General features: G+C 42.9%; 1 protein-coding gene across 6 annotated transcripts in view; it reads right to left on the bottom strand.

Moving 5' to 3' along the window:
• Positions 1 to 18,069, bottom strand: part of FGL1 (fibrinogen like 1) — a 60,336-nt gene that overhangs the window by 40,045 nt on the left and 2,222 nt on the right. For all 6 annotated transcript variants that reach the window (XM_043513701.1, XM_038398537.2, XM_038398535.2 and 3 more), the window contains exon 2: positions 13,851 to 13,926. In XM_043513701.1, coding sequence (XP_043369636.1) covers positions 13,851 to 13,916 — 66 coding nt within the window. In that variant the 5' untranslated portion in view covers positions 13,917 to 13,926. The remainder of the gene's footprint in view (positions 1 to 13,850; positions 13,927 to 18,069) is intronic.

Genomic DNA, 18,069 nt, shown 5'->3' with positions numbered 1-18,069 from the left:
GTTCCCTTAGATGAGTATTTGTTACTTCAGGCATGTTGGTTCTGCAGCGCAATCCTGATTACATGCCTTCATTCCAAATGTTTGATGGCAGGATAAGATTGTTTTTCAGGAACCTGGTGAAGAACAGAGGGTTTAGTGCATGTGCCAGTGTGATGCCTTTTTGAAAACTCCATAAAAATCTTTGGACCAGATTCAGCTATGGAGTAAGTTCCGTACCAGCTGGCTGCCTGCACCTAAGCCATGCTGAGCAGGCAGCAGGACCTTTGGCCACAAGAAGTTGTGAGATGAGCTAGTTGACCAAATCCTAAAACTCACCAGAGACACACAAAAGCCCTCCAGTGGCCTATTAACCCCCAGAGCCCTAACTTATTTGAATAGTGCCTTGAAAATCTTTTCCAGGTGTCAGTAACAATGGGCACAATGATAGACAATACAGTAATGTACTCCTGAAAAGCTGATAAGCGTCACTTATTAGATGAAAAAAGAAACTTTATCCGATGAAGTGAGCTGTATCACTTTATCCGATGAAGTGAGCTGTAGCTCACGAAAGCTTATGCTTAAATAAATTTGTTAGTCTCTAAGGTGCCACAAGTACTCCTTTTCTTTTTGCGAATACAGACTAATACAGCTGCTACTCTGAAACTTATTAGATGGTACTCGTTGGTCAAGTGATTCTTACTGCAAAATTCTTAGAGATGACTTATGAGAGAAGGTATTTTTTTCAGCTTCAGGGAATGGGCACTTTTGCCTCACAGCATACTAGTAGTTTTGATTGTATTTCTTATCCCGTTTGATGTAAGTGTAAAACATTCGTGCTCCCTCTGCTGGCTCTTCATTAGCAAAGCCCAAAATAATATGAGCCAAATTTTCAAAGTGCCCTCAACATAGGTGCCACATTTGCTCCAACAATTTTACACACATAAGTGCTTGTGGATCTTGCACACACATACAGCACTTGCATGACCATGTCAATCAGTTAGAGATCTAGCTGCTTAGTTTTCATGCACAGAAGCATTTGCACTCAAAAATGTCAGTTTTTGCAGAAGCAAAACTGTGGGTGACAAAGTTAGAGGGTTTGTAAAATTTAGCCATGTAGGATCTTAACAATATTTTTTATTTCTATAGTGCATTTCAAATGAAGATCTGAGTGCTTAAAAATTAATGAATTAAGTCTCTAAACACTCCTGGGATGTAGAGAAGTATTACCATAATTTTACAGATGACCTTTTAGCCAAAGCTGAGAATCAGAACTCCATCCTCATTCTCTTTGACCTGTTAGCCACCTTCAACACAGTCAACCATACTCTTCTTCTTGAAATCTTGTCCTCCCTTGGCTTCCATGACTCTGCCCTCTCCTGGTTGTCCTCCTACCTCTCTAATTGCTTCTTCAGAAGGTTCTTTGGAGGATATCCTCAGCTTTTTCTGTACTTTGTCCACAGGGCTCTGTACTTTGTCCTCTTCTATTCTTCGTTTACACCATCTATTTACTTTGGGTAATCTCATCTACAAACACAAATTTAACTACTATCTCTACAATTTAGGGATTGTCTACACTGGCACTTTACAGCGCTGCAACTTTCTTGCTCAGGGGTGTGAAAAAACACACCCCTGAGCGCAGCAAGTTTCAGCACTGTAAAGCGCCAGTGTAGACAGTGCACCACCGCTGGGAGCTACGCTCTCAGCACTGGTAGCTACGCCCCTCCTGGAGGTAGTTTTTTAGAATGCTGGGAGAGCGCTCTCCCAGCGCTCTGCTGTGACTACACAAGCCACATTAAAGCGCTGCTGTGGCCAGTGTAGACTAGCCCTTAGAGATGTACCTGTCTGCTCCAGACCTGTCTCTTTCTGTCCAAACTAAAATCTCAGCCTGTCTTAGTGTCAGGGCTGGGCCTTGGGCAGTCTGTCTGCATGGGTCAGTTACCAAGCTGCAGTCAGGAGATGAGTAGCAGAGTTGGGTCAAGCCAGGTCAAGATTACAGGAAGTTAGAGTCAGGCACTGAGTTGCAGACAGGAGGCAAGTAGCGGAGTCAGGGTCAGGTCAGGTCAGGAAGGGTCAGGATGCCTGGAAGTCAGGGTCAGGTGCTGAGTTGCACAGAGGAGGCAAGCAGCAGAGTCTGTGGTTCACAGCAAGGCAAGGTCTGGAGCAGAAGCAAGCAAATAGTTTGCATCATTGCTCAGATAGCTTTCTATGATGACTTCCGATATACCAGCATGAGCCTATCAGTGGGCTGTGGGGGCTACCGCTCAGGCCTTCTGGGTGTACATCCTGCAGCATGCAGCTTCACAGACTCCCTTAGCAGAAACCCAGCCTGAGCTTCTGATGGTGATGTGGATTTGTTGGTAGCCTGGAACACCCATAGGCCAGGATCTGGTCCAAGAAGTTCTTTTGCTTGGTGACATCTCCTCATATCTGTCAGCACAAGCTCTACATGGCTATAACAGAGTTCTTAATCTTCTCCTTTCCCCTCCCACAAAATCCTTCTTGCTATCTCCTTTCTTGATCACTGAGGACATCACCACCATTCTACCTGTCCACTCAGGTCCATAACCAGGGCATCATCTTGGACTCTGACCTCTCTCTGACTCCTCATGTCCATTTATGTCTAAATCTTGCAGATTCTTTCTGTGAAACATCTCTAAGATATGGCCTTTCCAATCTCTATTCACACAGCTAAAACTCTCATCCAGACTGTCATAATTTCATGTCTCAGTTACTGCAACATCCTTTTCTCTGACCTTGAGAAATGCAGTCATGTTCCAGTCATATCCATTTGGAATGCTGCTACAAAGATCATGTTCCTAGTCCATTGTTTTGACCATGTTCTCTCTCATTTTGTCTCTCTTAATTGGCTCCCACATCTCTATTGTATAAAAATAAGCTACTTGTCCTCACTTTCAGGCCCTTCATGGCCTATTTCCCCTGCCCCCCCAATATATCATCTCTCATTCAATGTCAAAAGGTTGACTCTTGCCTCTGATCAGCCCATAATATCAGCCTCCATTCCCCCTTGTTAAATTTTCAAACAAACACGTTTGCGCTTTTTCTCCTGCTGCCCCTCACACTTGAAAGGAGCTCCCGTAAACATAACTCTTCTCCTTCAGATCCCTATTTAAAACTTTCCTTTGCTGTGATGTTACTAAAAACTTGACAATGGTAGGCTGCCAGTATGCTGAGACCAAAGCCTCTGAGGCTGACCAATATTCTCTTTGTTTCCTTGTACTCCCCTGTGGGAAATACTGAGTATCAGATGTTTTAGAAATGTGTACCAAATAATGGAAAAGAACAGAACAAGAGGTGGGGCTGCGGGTAACAAGAGATGAAGGACAAGGCCAGAAAACTTTGGCTGAACTGAGGACTAACCTTTGGCTGAACTAAGGACTGATGATCTAAGCAGCGTCTGAGAGTCTTCACTACCACAAGATAATGGAACCCAAAGATAAGAACGTTGGGAACATTGGGTGATAAACAACAGAAAAGGAATAAACAAGTGCTGTATATATATATGGCTCTGGGAAGGGAAATAAAGTGCTTTTTACCAGCAACTGTTTCAGTTGTCCTGTAAGCCAGCCTGCTAGCAGCAACAAATGGTGACCCCGACGTGATAGAATTCTGTGAATTTGGTACCACGGACGGAGGAAGAAATAGCAGGGACCGCTGCTGCCGGTGTCCTCCGTTCAGGTGAGGGACCGGGACACCATATTGAGGCGGGGGAGCTCCCACTGAAAGGTGAGCGGCGGGGAATATCTCTCATAATGGGAGCGGCAGCATCGGCAGATGAGCAGGCCGTGTTTAAGGTCTTAAGCAATCTGCTTAATAACCAGGGAGAAAAATTTTCCCCAGAAACTCTTCAAAAATTGCTTCACTGGGGAAGGCGACGGGGTTTCCTGGTTACTGCAAAGAATGTGTTTGACTTTTCTGTATGGAAAGCATTGGGGGAAGACATGTTGGACTCGGTGGGGGTCGGAAATAAAGAAGCTACTGCCTTGAGCCCTACCTGGCGGACTGTTCATCGAGCCGTTACCACCTCAGCAGCTCAGGCAGGGGCGCGTATTGCATTACACGAGGCATTAGAATCATCAACGAAAGGGGTCTTCACGGTAGGAGCGAGAGACTTTTTTGGTAAAACAACGCCTACGATTCCTTTGGCGCCATTGGAACCCAGTGAGGTACCGTTGCCTGTGGAGGCTGACGACTCAGATCAGGACGAACCGATGGCCATGGATCGGCCGTTGTCGGGGGAATCGTCATCGGGCAATTTAGAGAACCCGTTACAAGGGAAGTCAGGACTGCCGCCCGCGGTTGTGCCATCAGCCCCTCCCCGACAAGTTCGGATTACCGACTTACCTGAAAATGGAGAGTTTGATAACTTGACGCAGGAGCAGATAATTCGGCGGTTCTATAAGGAAGGTATTGCGGCTCAACAGATGATGGACGAGCTGGATAGAAAGGAAAACAGACCGCAAGGATCGTCACGATCGCATTTGCTGCAACAGCTTCAAGAGCAGGGCATACCTGACCCCTCACAATGGTCCCGTGGTTGCCAGCTGTGTGGGTTTTATGATTGTACGGAGCACCTCACTCCCGAGGGAGAGTTGCGACCGACAGCAGAAGAAGAATATCGTAAAATTCATGCCCCTGCTACGCAACCGGTTCGACCAAAAGTGAAACCTCCGCCACCTACGTATTCTTCAATTAAACGAGAACAAGAAGAACGGGGGACGGGGGTGATTTGGAGGGATGGGGGGGGGAGGAGCGGGACCTCCTGACCCAATTAAGCGCTGGCATGGATTGATAAAGGATGCTATAATTGAAGGGGAATTTTTGGATGCCATGCCAGCTACTTTCCCGGTATCGGTATCAAGGGAGGGGGTTAGATCTTGGGTGCCGTTAGATTGGAAACTGATGAGGGAGGCTCAGAAAGCTATTATGGCGTACGGCTTGAAAAATCCGTATGTACAAGCGTTATTAGAACAAATATTCTCAGGGCAAGCGATGTGTCCCTTTGGCGCCCAGAAATTTGCAGATATGTTGTTAACACCCACACAAAGATTATTATGGAAGGATTCATGGAGAAAGAAGGCTGAGCACGCGGCAGTGCTTAATTTAGATAGACCCCAGGACGACCCTCTCCAGGTAGCATCAATAGACATGTTGTTGGGACAGGGGCGAGTTGAAGATCCTCAGCTACAGGCGTGATTGGTACCCCAAATATTACAACAGTCTCAACTTCTAGCATTGGAGGCATTTAAGGAGCTCCCTGATTTGGGCACCCCTTCACCCCCATATTTAAAAATCACGCAGGGTATGGGCGAATCCTTTGCCCTCTTCTTGGACCGTCTAAGGACAGCATTAGATAGGGCCCCTAATTTAACACCAGAAGCTCGATCGGCGCTGGGGGTAGATTTAGCCCTTCAAAATGCTAATCCCACGTGTAAGAAGATTTTGGTGACTTTACCAAAATCGGCCTCCCTAGTCGAAATGATTGAAGCCTGCACTCGTGCCCCCTTGGTGGAGGAGGAGGATAAGGCAAAGATTCATGCACGCGCCTTGGCGGTAGCCTTGAATACCTCCAAGCCAAATTGGCGAAAGGGAAAGGAGGGGCGTGTTATCAGTGTGGGAAGATGGGTCATTTAAAACGGGATTGCCCAAAGAAAAGAGGTCAGCCACAAAACAATGCACTTCCCTCCCCGTTTCCTGGGACGTGTAATCGATGTGAAAAATTCGGTCATAAAGCTACTGAGTGTCACTCCCAGTTTAAAAAGGATGGGACCCCTTTGTCGGGTCGGGAAACGCCCCGCGGAGCACCAGCCGGCAGGGCATGAGGACAAACAATACGCCGGCTGCTTGGACAGCCTCTGTGGGGCAACTTCCAGCAGTGCCAGAGTTGATTTGGCCACAGCCGCCGACGTCTCCTTAGACGATGATAGGGTGACGCTCGTTCCATCGGTAGCATCGGGAGCACTGGGGTATGGGTTAAGCATGTTATTAATAGATAGATCATCCGCCTCCTTGCAGGGGCTTTTTGTGCTTCCAGGGCTAATTGATGCTGATTATAGAGGGAACATAGGGTTTATGGTACGAGCTATATGCCCGCCTATTACAATAATGGCCGGAACTAAAATTGCACAATTAATACCCTTTCGTGCGATTGTTCCTGTAAAGTCATCCCAGATAAGAGGGGACTGGGGGCTTCGGGTCGTCCAGTCAGGTAGACCCCACACCACTCACAACAGCATTTGTTTTGTCAGTGGGACGGGATCGTCCCACTAGATTAGTTCAATTTAAAGGCCCAGATGGTGCTTCTTTTGAGCATCAGGTCCTTGTCGATACTGGGGCAGATGTGACGGTGTTGCCCCTGCAAGGTTGGCCGGCGACATGGCCACTTCGACCGGTAACCACACTTCTTCAGGGCATTGGCGGACAGCGTGAGCCCATGCTGAGTGATTTTTTATTAACATTACTGATGCAATCGATAATACGTTAAGGGGGTCAGTCCGCCCTTACCTTGTCGATACAACTATTTGGTTGTTGGGGAGGGATTGTTTGAGTCAATGGGGGGTGGTGATTAGCTCCCCCCCTTTCTACTAGCGGCCACTGAGGAGCGGCCAACCCTGGCATTGGAATGGAAATCCGATGAGCCAATTTGGGTTGCTCAGTGGCCGCTGCCAACAGAAAAACTTGCCGCATTAACAAAACTAGTAGAGGATCAAGTACGTCTTGACCATCTAGAACCCTCAGTTAGTCCATGGAATACACCTGTATTCACTATCCTAAAGAAATTAGGAAAATGGCGCTTGCTCCAAGATTTGCATGCCATTAATGCTATTATGGTCGACATGGGTGCTCTACAGCCCGGTTTACCTGCCCCGTCCATGATCCCCTCGGGGTGGCCATTACTAATCATTGACTTGAAGGATTGTTATTTTACTATTCCATTACACCCGCGAGACAGAGAGCGCTTTGCTTTCTCTATTCCGATGGTAAATCGTGAAACACCTTCCGTACGGTATCAATGGAAGGTTTTGCCCCAAGGAATGAAAAATTCCCCTACCATCTGCCAGCTCTTCGTTGCATGGCAATACGCCCAATCCAAATGAAGTATCCCCAATGGAAAATATATCATTACATGGATGATCTTTTATTTGCAGCACCCGTAGCTTTTGAACCCATGGTTATAACGCAGATCACCTTTACGTTAGCAGAAGCTGGTCTGTTTGTGGTGCCAGAAAAGGTTCAGACTAAAGCCCCTTTTTTGTATTTGGGACTTCGGGTCACTGACTGCACCGTACGCCCCCAACAATTGACAATCTCTCCTCATGTTTGCACACTGTATGATGCACAGAAAATGCTAGGTGAACTGCAATGGCTTCGCCCCCTTTGTGGCATCACAAATCAGGATATAATTCCTCTTCTTCCTTTATTAAAAGGGGGGAGAGCCCCGGGAGATAAACGACAACTGTTGGTATTACAGAAGCAAGCATTACAACGAATAGGGCAGAAGGTGGGGGATGGTTATTCCGGGAGATATCGGGAAAACTTACCCCTCGTGGTAGCGGTCTTTAGCCTAGATGCAGTATTAGAAGCGCTATTATTTCAATGGGATACAAGGGATAAAGACCCCCTAGTCGGTTTGGAATGGATATTTCCACCGTGTAAAAATGTGCGTACGGTAACTTCCAGAATTGAGGCAATAGCCATGCTAATAGTGCGAGCACGGAAAAGAGTAACTGTAATGACAGGACTTGATCCGCATCAGATTTTGTTGCCATTTTCAAAAACGATGATTACACATCTGTTGATGTATAACACTGTGTTTGCTGTTGCCCTAGCAAATTATCAGGGACAATTGAGTTGTCATTACCCTCCCCACCGCCTGTTTTCTTCCCCGTTGCAGTTGGAAAAACACCTTATGAGACAGGAGACTCCAGTGACAGGAATAACAGTATTTACCGATGCGGTGGAGTGAACAGGGAGAGCAGGGGTAGTCTGGTGGGATGGACATACTTGGGCCCATAAGAAGGTTATTAGCGAGGGGTTGGTACAGATATTAGAACTCCTAGCTATACTTTTGGCATTTGACCACTGGAACCAAGAATCGCTCAACGTGATGAGCGATTCTAAGTATGCCGTGGGGTTAGTAAACAGGTTGGAGAGAGCTATGCTGGGAAAGGTTCATAATCCAGCATTGCAACAGATACTCTTGCGCCTTTGGCATCGACTCAATGAAAGAAAGTATCCATACTTTGTAGGCCATATAAGGAGCCATAGTGGCCTGCCTGGATACTTAAGCACGGGCAACGATCAGGCGGATGCACTGGTGGGATCCGTGGTAGTACCCAATCGGTTTGAGCAAGCTCGCCTGTCTCATGGATTTTTCCATGAATCTGCGAAAGCCCTAGCGCGACAATTCTCTCTACCTATATCCCAAACCCGAAGTATTGTAGCCTCTTGCTCAGAATGTAATAGGTTGACACCTACCTTTCCCGCCGGGGTCAATCCCCGAGGTCTAGAGGCTTTAACATTATGGCAGTCAGATGTCACCCAATATAACCAATTCGGAAAGCAAAAATACATCCACGTGTCAGTGGACACCTTCTCTGGAGTTATCTGGGCTACACCCCACGTGTCCACAGGCTGCAAGGATGTGATAAAACATTGGCAGGCATGTTTTGCTGCATTAGGGGTGCCCCGATCGATAAAGACAGACAATGGAGCTGGGTATGTGGCCAGGCGCACCGCAACCTTTTTACAAATGTGGGGGATAACACACAAAACAGGGGTGCCAGGCAATTCGACAGGCCAGGCCATTATTGAACGATCTCATGGTACTTTGAAAGGAATGTTGGATAAGCAGGCACAAACTGGACAGGATGCAGTAGTTCAGACAGCAGCTGGGCGATTAGCTAAAGCGGTCCTTAATTGTCCTTAATTGGTTGCAACCTAGTAGTGCTGATAACAATCATGTTCCAATGCAAAGACATCTAGGAAGTATTGGGATAGAACATGAGCAGAAGAAACCTAAGGTGAAATGGTTTGACTATGCCTCTCAACAATGGAAGGGGCCAGCACAATTGCTAACCTGGGGACGGGGTTATGCTTGTGTCTCTCTTGATGTAGGTCCTCGGTGGATACCTGCAAAGTGGGTGCGGCCCTGGATAGAGATCCTGGGAAAAGATGAAACTGCAGTTCCTGTTGATAGCCCTATGGCTGCTTTGGCCGGCCTCTTCTCTCCCTACTCGAATTGATCCACGCCAGAATGTGTGGGTAAAATGGGCAAATCAGACGGGACAGTCGTCATTTTGTTTGTCAATGGCAACACCAACAGACCCCTTTAGCACATGCCTTATTGGTTACCCTAGTATAAATTTGGAAAGGTTTCGAGGTTATGTAAATAATAACACTATTTTACAATCAAGTAATTATAATAATATTAACATTAATGCTACTTGTTATAAAATGTATAATGGAGCACCAGGAGCATTATGCCCGGGAGTGGCTTGGGAACTTCCACAGGGAACTATTATAAACTCATTAAACCGATCTTTGTACAATCCCCCGCAAGAGTTAACCTTATTGGGGTCCCTACCAGCTACAATTAATAATACTAATAATTATTCGATGGGTTGCATTGAGTTTGGAGGGCAATTTCCTGTATTATATTACAAGTATGGATGGAAGATGGATATGTCAATGTATCATAATATGCAAAATCTCACTCCTGGGGCTTCGTTCGTGGCAGGCAATTATTGTCATGCTGGTGGGGCTAATATAGGTATTCAACTACCCCCTAAAGGAATTTGGAATAATGGGTCTGCAAAGGCCCTACCGCCGGGTACCTTCCTTATTTGCGGAAATCGTGCCTGGCAAGGTGTTCCTAGTTACCCTATAGGCGGACCATGTTATTTGGGCAGGCTTACACTTTATGCCCCTAGTCGTAGAATACTTAGCCAAAAATCAAATCGTACAAAAAGGGCACTGGAAGATTTTACCCCGGATTGTAAGGATACGGTGATTTTTTGGGACACTCCTTCAAAAGTATTTGCAGTGTTTCTTGCCCCTGGTGTTGCTACTATGGAAAATGCTTTTAATTTAGAGAAATTAGCTTGTTGGAGTATTAAACAGTTTAATTTAACATCTGAAATATTAACTGTGTTATTAACCGATGTAGATAGCATTCGCCATGCAGTTTTACAAAATCGTGCTGCAATTGATTTTTTGTTATTAGCACATGGACACGGATGTGAAGATTTTGAGGGTATGTGTTGTTTTAATTTGTCAGATCATTCTCACTCTGTTCATGAATTACTTGCAAAATTAGAACAAAATATTCATAAGCTGACAAAGGAGACCAACCCTATTTGGGATTGGTTGTCGGGATTTGGATGGTCTGTTTGGATAACATCGTTGTTGCACACCCTTTTGTTAATTGGTATCTGTATTGGTATAATTTGTTTGTGTGGTCCATATATAGTTCAATGTATGCGTTGGGGAATGTCACGGATGATTCAAGCTGCTTTTAAACAAAAAGGGGGAGATGTGGGAAATACTGAGTATCAGATGTTTTAGAAATGTGTACCAAATAATGGAAAAGAACAGAACAAGAGGTGGGGCTGCGGGTAACAAGAGATGAAGGACAAGGCCAGAAAACTTTGGCTGAACTGAGGACTAACCTTTGGCTGAACTAAGGACTGATGATCTAAGCAGCGTCTGAGAGTCTTCACTACCACAAGATAATGGAACCCAAAGATAAGAATGTTGGGAACATTGGGTGATAAACAACAGAAAAGGAATAAACAAGTGCTGTATATATATGGCTCTGGGAAGGGAAATAAAGTGCTTTTTACCAGCAACTGTTTCAGTTGTCCTGTAAGCCAGCCTGCTAGCAGCAACACTCCCCTTTTGTCTGTCTGTATCTCAACTGTCTCTTGGCTTGTACTTAGATTGGGGTAGGGATTGTCTTTTTGTTCTGTGTTTGTACAATACCTTGCACAAAGGATCCACAGTCTTAGACCAGATCTCCGAGGTGCTACGATAATACAAGCAATAAATAATAATACAGATGGATAAACCGAGGCATAGAAAGTTAACTAATATGCCCAAGGTCACACAGCGAGTCACTGACACAGTCCAGAACCCATGACTCTTAGTCCTTAATTGAGTCACTTAACCAAGATTCCTAGAAAATTAGCAATAATGGGAAGTTAATGTTTATTTTATATAATCTTGATAATAAGAAGAGACTTTTGGGGGGGGGAGATTAATTCAAATCTGGAGGACATAAATAAATGGAGGTCCATCACTTATTTTGAGTCCAAATTACTTATCAGTATCATTTGAAGATATTTTAAGTCTCTACATGCTGTTATTCTAAACTTTGGATTTTCAACTGAAGTTTTCTTTTTATTTACTTTAAATATTTGCAAGTGAATTTAGAGCTCATGAAAGTGAAAGACCAATACAGAGCCTGAATACTCTCCACTGCTTTCCACCTTGTGTAGCCAGTTACGGTAGAAATTGAAATACACTATGTAAAAATACCCTTGATACAAGAGCCCAAAGATCCCCATGTTGGTGGATTCATAGATTCATAGATACTAAGGTCAGAAGGGACCATTCTGATCATCTAGTCTGACCTCCTGCACAGCGCAGGCCACAGAATCTCACCCACCCACTCCTACAAAAAACCTCACCTATGTCTGAGCTATTGAAGTCCTTAAATCATGGTTTAAAGACTTCAAGGAGCAGAGAAGCCTCCCTCAAGTCACCCATGCCCCATGCTACAGAGGAAGGCAAAAAACCTCCAGGGCCTCTCCAATCTGCCCTGGAGGAAAATTCCTTCCCGACCCCAAATATGGCGATCAGCTAAACCCTGAGCATATGGGCAAGATTCACCAGCCAGATACCCAGGAAAGAATTTTCTGTAGTAACTCAGATCCCATCCATCGAATATCCCATCTCAGGGGATTAGTCCTATTTACCCTGAATATTTAAAGATCAATTACTTACCAAAATCCCATTATCCCATCATACCATCTCCTCCATAAACTTATCGAGTAGAATCTTAAAACCAGATAGATCTTTTGCCCCCACTGCTTCCCTTGGAAGGCTATTCCAAAACTTCACTCCTCTGATGGTTAGAAACCTTCGTCTAATTTCAAGTCTAAACTTCCTGGTGGCCAGTTTATACCCATTTGTTCTTGTGTCCACATTGGTGCTGAGCTGAAATAATTCCTTTCCCTCTCCTGTATTTATCCCTCTGATATATTTATAGAGGGCAATCATATCTCCCCTCAACCTTCTTTTAGTTAGGCTAAACAAGCCAAGCTCCTTAAGTCTCCTTTCATAAGACAAGTTTTCCATTCCTTGGATCATCCTAGTAGCCCTTCTCTGTACCTGCTCCAGTTTGAATTCATCCTTTTTATATTAGGATATTAGGTGCCTATCAGCGGTGTTGGACAGCTGGTACCATAATAAAAAACTGACTGACCAGAAAAAAAGAATAAAACAATATCTGATTAGCTATGCATGAACAGTACTTCAAGTTTTTGGTTTCTCTTTCACTGAACTCCAAACAGGATCTATAAGGCTTTGTTGATGAACAGCAATAATAAGGGTCTCATATCTGGAATACCGGACTTATTCCCCATGGGGACAATCAGAAACCAGTTCTATAATTTTAATGTGGATCAGCCTGGCTCTCAGATGTGTAGATTAGGGACCTGTTACTCCAGTTTTACCCAGGGTAACTCCATTGAAATCACTGGAGTTAGACCAGTGTAAAAGTAGAGTAATGAAATGGTGACTCTGGCCTCAGGCATATAGTACAAGAATCTTTGGGAAAAACAGATTGCTTTTCCTTTTCCTTTCTTTAGTCTATACATGAATCAAATTAAAAATATTATGATACTATCATAATTAGAGAAATGTTATTTGGTTGTGGCTCTGTCTCTAGTAGGATAGTAGTGTCACTGATTTAAACCAGATTGAACATAGCTTCTTTTGTCTGCTTCACTAGCTACAATTGTTTATTCTATACATTTAGAAACAATTATTCAAGGGCTGCTGACAGATCTATTCTTGGACACATTGTCCCATATTTAACCCAGTTGTTTCTATTAATATGCACATGTACCCTTTATTTCTTCATTTTGTAACTCTTTAGGAACTAACATCCGTCCAGTAAAATACAACTTTAAATTAGGCTAAGGACTTAAAGGATCTTTCATTGAATTTTCATTTGTATTTTCCTCTTTTTGAGGACTTTAATGAGATGAAATGGTATGCATCCTTGAAGGGGTGAAAACCCTGGGATTAGACCAGTTTATTTACTTCAAAGTCAACCAGAGTCCCAAAGCTTCCCACTAAAAACTAAAAGAAAGAAAATGGACTTCATGGTAATGTAATGATTTTTTCCACTGTGGTCAGTGAACTTGCACAGAAATGAAGCAAACCTAGACTTTCCCCTTTCATTTGATTTAATTTTCATTTGTTTCCACTCTTCTAACTTTCTATCAGAACTAGAAATGGAAGTGCCAGAATATAAGAATTTGAGAGACTTTTCTTGTGGTAGTTCTAGCCTGACCACAACAGGAATTACTGCCACAGAAGTCCACTCCCACAAAGCTCAATCTCAGGAGATTTCCAGATCCAAGAAATCTGACTGATTTGGATGTTTGTTATATTGCCCAAACTTTTGGGTGCTCCTCCAAACAATCCTTCTGAACTTTTTGAAGTTAACCTTTCGCTAGAGGAAAATTTAGACATAAGAATAATGTAACTTATTCTTGACCTCTTCTATACTGTTAGAAATAAACAAGGGCATTATAAATACGATTGGAATTAGTAAAACTTACCGAGTTACCAGTGGCCATTATTAAGCAATTTGCAAGGATGAAATTAAACAGTTTCAAAATCTTCATTCTCAGGAAACTGCAAAAGAAAGTAACAATAAAATCTGCATTAATTTAAATCTGTTTTATTTAGCCCTTTAAAATCCTCCAGGCACTATTTTCACTATATTTCAAATGGGGGGAGGGAATTATTTTGGTGGGGGCAGAGAAACCCATACTTTCTTTATACATAATGAACAAGCAAAAAAAAAAAGCACAAAATCATTCCCCCCCTTGCACGCCACTTTTAATAGATCACCAATATTCATTTGAATGAGTACTGAAAATATATTTTCATGCAAAGATATTCAGAGGCTAGGAAATCACAAAATTGCAAAACAAAAAAACAAACAAAAACCTCATTCACTCCCTTTGACTTTGGTAGAAGCGGGCTTGGGATAATGTTTAGAAAATATGGTCCTTGAAAAAATATGGACAAGACAGACAATATAAAAGGTAGGGCAAATTTCTCTCAGTTACATCAACAGAACTGAAAGGTGAATTTGGTCTGAATTAGAGAAGATGTCTTCTATGAAGCTCTCCTGTCAGCAGGATAGAATAGAACATAATCAGACCTCTGCCACAGAATTATTGTTAGAAATATGTAGAATAGAAACTGTGATATTCAGCTTCCATACCACTGATGACAAGATATAGGGGTGCCAGCCTTCCAGGATTAGCCTGGAATCTCCAGGAATTAATGATTAATCTTTACTTAAAGATATGTCAGGTGATGAAACCTCCAGGAATAGGTCCAACCAAACTGGCAACCCTAGACAAGAACTGCTTTTGAAAAATTTTCTGGGAGTATGTTGTACTGTACAGTATATGACATTTTAAACTGCTTTACTTGATTTGTAAACTATTATTATATCATATTTCACAAAAACCTTATATTAAAAAGCATTGGCCTGCTAAACCCAGGGTTGTGAGTTCAATCCTTGTGGGGGCCATTTAGGGATCTGGGGCAGAAATTGGGGATTGGTCCTGCTTTGAGCAGGGGGTTGGACTAGATGACCTCCAGAGGTCCCTTCCAACCTGAGATTCGATGATTCTATGAAAAGCTCTTATGACCATAGTATCTCAGTGCCTCAACATTAATAAAATTAGCCTCACAACTTCCTGTTTGGTAGGGTAGTGTTATTGTCTTCACTTTAGAGATGGGAAACTCAGGGCTTGTCTACATGAGAAAGCTGTGTTGGTTTAACTTGAATTGGGTTTTTTAATTGATTTAGTTAAACTGGTGCAAACTGCTGTATAGACACTCATTTCAGTTTAAGAGTGGTTTATTTCAGTTTAATTTAAACCAATTCCTAACTAACTTTAACTAAACCAAAATAAGCCTGCTTTAAACTGGAATAAGAGTGTCCACAGAGCCTTTTGCACTAATTACATTAGTTTGAAAAACATTTTCAATTAAACCAATGCAAGTTTGTGGTTAGACAAGGCCTAATATACAGAGAGATTAAGGTTCAATTTTAGCAAAGCACTTCAGTATGTGCGTGATAGAGAATAGCTTTTGTGGAAATTTCTACTCGGTTTATTTACGCATGCATGTGCAATGCCAAAGGAACACTGGCAGATTGTTCTTTATATTGTGTAACAAAAAACAGTGTGCATATGTGAAGTATGTTTTTTTAAACTTTTATAACTCAGCCAAATCAGATCTAATGTTCACGAGACCTCTGAAAAGCACATGTCCTAGAGGCTCTGGCCCTGCCAAATGTCATTTTTATCACCTTCATTTTGCAGATCTTTTGATTTTGTAGAAAAAATGCACTTTTCCCACCGTGTAATTTACTATGCTTGAAAATGGCTGGTCTGTTTTTGGTGAAATGTTCAGAATGTCTCAGGGACAGAGAGCAAATGTATCAAATTTCACCCCAAAATTTAAAACTTTGAGAAAACTGAAAATGACCATTTAGAATGAAAAACCATGGGCAATGTTAATGTAAGTGTTGCTATGTGCCATGGACTGAAATTTTTAAAGTTACCTAGGGGATATGGATACGAAATTCCCACTAGTTTTAATGGCAATTGAGCATCCAGTTCTCTTAGGGAAGATTTGAAAAAAAAATCACATTTTATTTTAAGGTTACATTTAGAAAAAAATTATGAAGGGTTAATAAATGATTAATATATGTTTTAATAATGGTTAATCAATTGTTAGAGTCTAACAAGCCTAGCCAAATAACCATGGCTTATAATGTTCTATAAAACCTACCACGAATTTGCTGCTGACAATCTCTAATGCTACTCGTACCTGTAGTAGGTTTCTAATATCTATTATTAGATCTACTGATCACTGACTAGCCCTTTATAAACTTTTTATAAATGTGTGTTATAAAGTATGATCTGAAAATCTCAGCCTTGACTATTTGTCATAGATTTTCTGAAACATAACCTTAAATTGTTTCCCATGCTGACCAGCTATTATTATAGGCATTATATTATCTGAATATTTAATTTAAACTCAGAGGACCAAATTCTGCTCTTATTTATACCAGTGCCACCCTATTAATTTCAGTTTTAATGAAAGCAGAATTTTCAAACCTGCCTGTCATTGAACTCTGACATTAATCTGGATTTCAAATACTTTGAACCATGACAAACCTGAGGCACTTTCACATATCTGTGTAGTCATTCTCTACAGTTACTTGCAGCTACTATAGTCTAGAAAGCAGCTGTTGCCACCTGTTGCAATGATTTTCTTTCAGTCATGGGAGATGAGTGACCTAAGAGTACATCAGCTAGCTGGGCAACTTGCACGTGACCTTTAGTTTCTAGCTTTGACTATCTCGGTCATACTACTTATTCTACATACAGTTGTGATCAAGTTTATTGTCTAGGACTTGAGGATTATATTTATTTCATTTAATAATTCGCAAAATTATGCATAACTGCAGGCATTTATTTTCATAAACTGCACACTAATCTTCACACTCCAACTGTTCCACAGAGAGTTCCCCAATCTGAAGGGCTCCAATGGAGTGTTAATCCTTCAAGGATTGAACATCATTCTAAGTAAAGTAACTTCATTGTTTAAAGGGAGTAGCAAAGACACCTTAAACAGATGTTGATGCAAAAGCAGACTTTACTCATCAGAGTTCTTTTACTCAGCCTACACCTCTTACCGTATGTTTGATCTATTGCATGTAAGCTATAGATCAGGTGTAGGAGTTTAGAATTTGTGCAGATGAGTTTGTATATTCTATTAAAATGAAGTAACCAGGGCCCTTCATTTTAAATGAAGTTTAAAAGGTCCCTTCATTTTAAATGAAGTCTCTCTCATGCAGAGGTCCACAAGGATTGGAGTTGGAAACTCTCTGGAATACAACTTTATCTATGCCGGCTCTAGCACAGCCAAAAGATAGTTTCACTGATATGATATCCATAGATGCCGACTCTGTGGGTGCTCCAGGGCTGGAGCACCCATGGGGAAAAATTAGTGGGTGTACCCACCGGCAGCCAAGCTCCCCACCCTGCTCCCACAGCCTCACCTCCTCCTCCCCTGAGTGCGCCGCATCTCTACTCCTCCCTCCCTCCCAGTGCTTGCCATTGCCAAACAGCTGTAGCAAGCTCTGGGAGGGAACGGGGGGAGCAGGAACATGGCGTGCTCAGGGGAGGAGGTGGGGAAGAGGTGGGGCCGGGGCAGGGATTTGGGGAAGGAGTCAAATAGAGGTAGGGAGGGGGTGGAGTTGGGGCAGGGACTTTGGGGAAGGGGTTGGAATTGGGGTGGGAGGGGGCAGGGCAAGGGTGGAGTTGGGGTGGGGTGGGGACAGAGGGCGGTAGAGCACTCACCGGTGCCAGAAGAAGTCAGTGCCTATGATGATATCTGGTATAAAATTCACCTCTTTGGCTTAGCTTCCCTATATTTTATTTATTTCTTCATATTTCAAATACTTGTAAGGTAAATGGGACCACTTGTGAGGTTGCAGGTTGCAGAATTGGGCACTTAATGTATAATACAACTCCTCCCATTGCACCCATTGCACCTAATTAGACCTCCCTTCCAATATAACTTGCAGTAGGACCCTGTACTCCCACTGATTTTTTAACAAAAAATCATGGTTCAGGATTAGCTGAACCTTTGATCTCTCTGTCTCTCAGGTTGGAATCCTGTGATTCAGCCCACTTTTAGATTGGGGTCTCCAGGTTACAGTACCCTGGTTTACCAACTTTG

Source organism: Dermochelys coriacea, chromosome 4 (genome assembly GCF_009764565.3).
Source record: "Dermochelys coriacea isolate rDerCor1 chromosome 4, rDerCor1.pri.v4, whole genome shotgun sequence".
Classification (NCBI taxonomy): Eukaryota; Metazoa; Chordata; order Testudines; family Dermochelyidae; genus Dermochelys; species Dermochelys coriacea.
The sequence above is the reverse complement of the archived record's forward strand: the minus strand, read 5'-3'. Positions and strand labels throughout refer to the sequence as shown.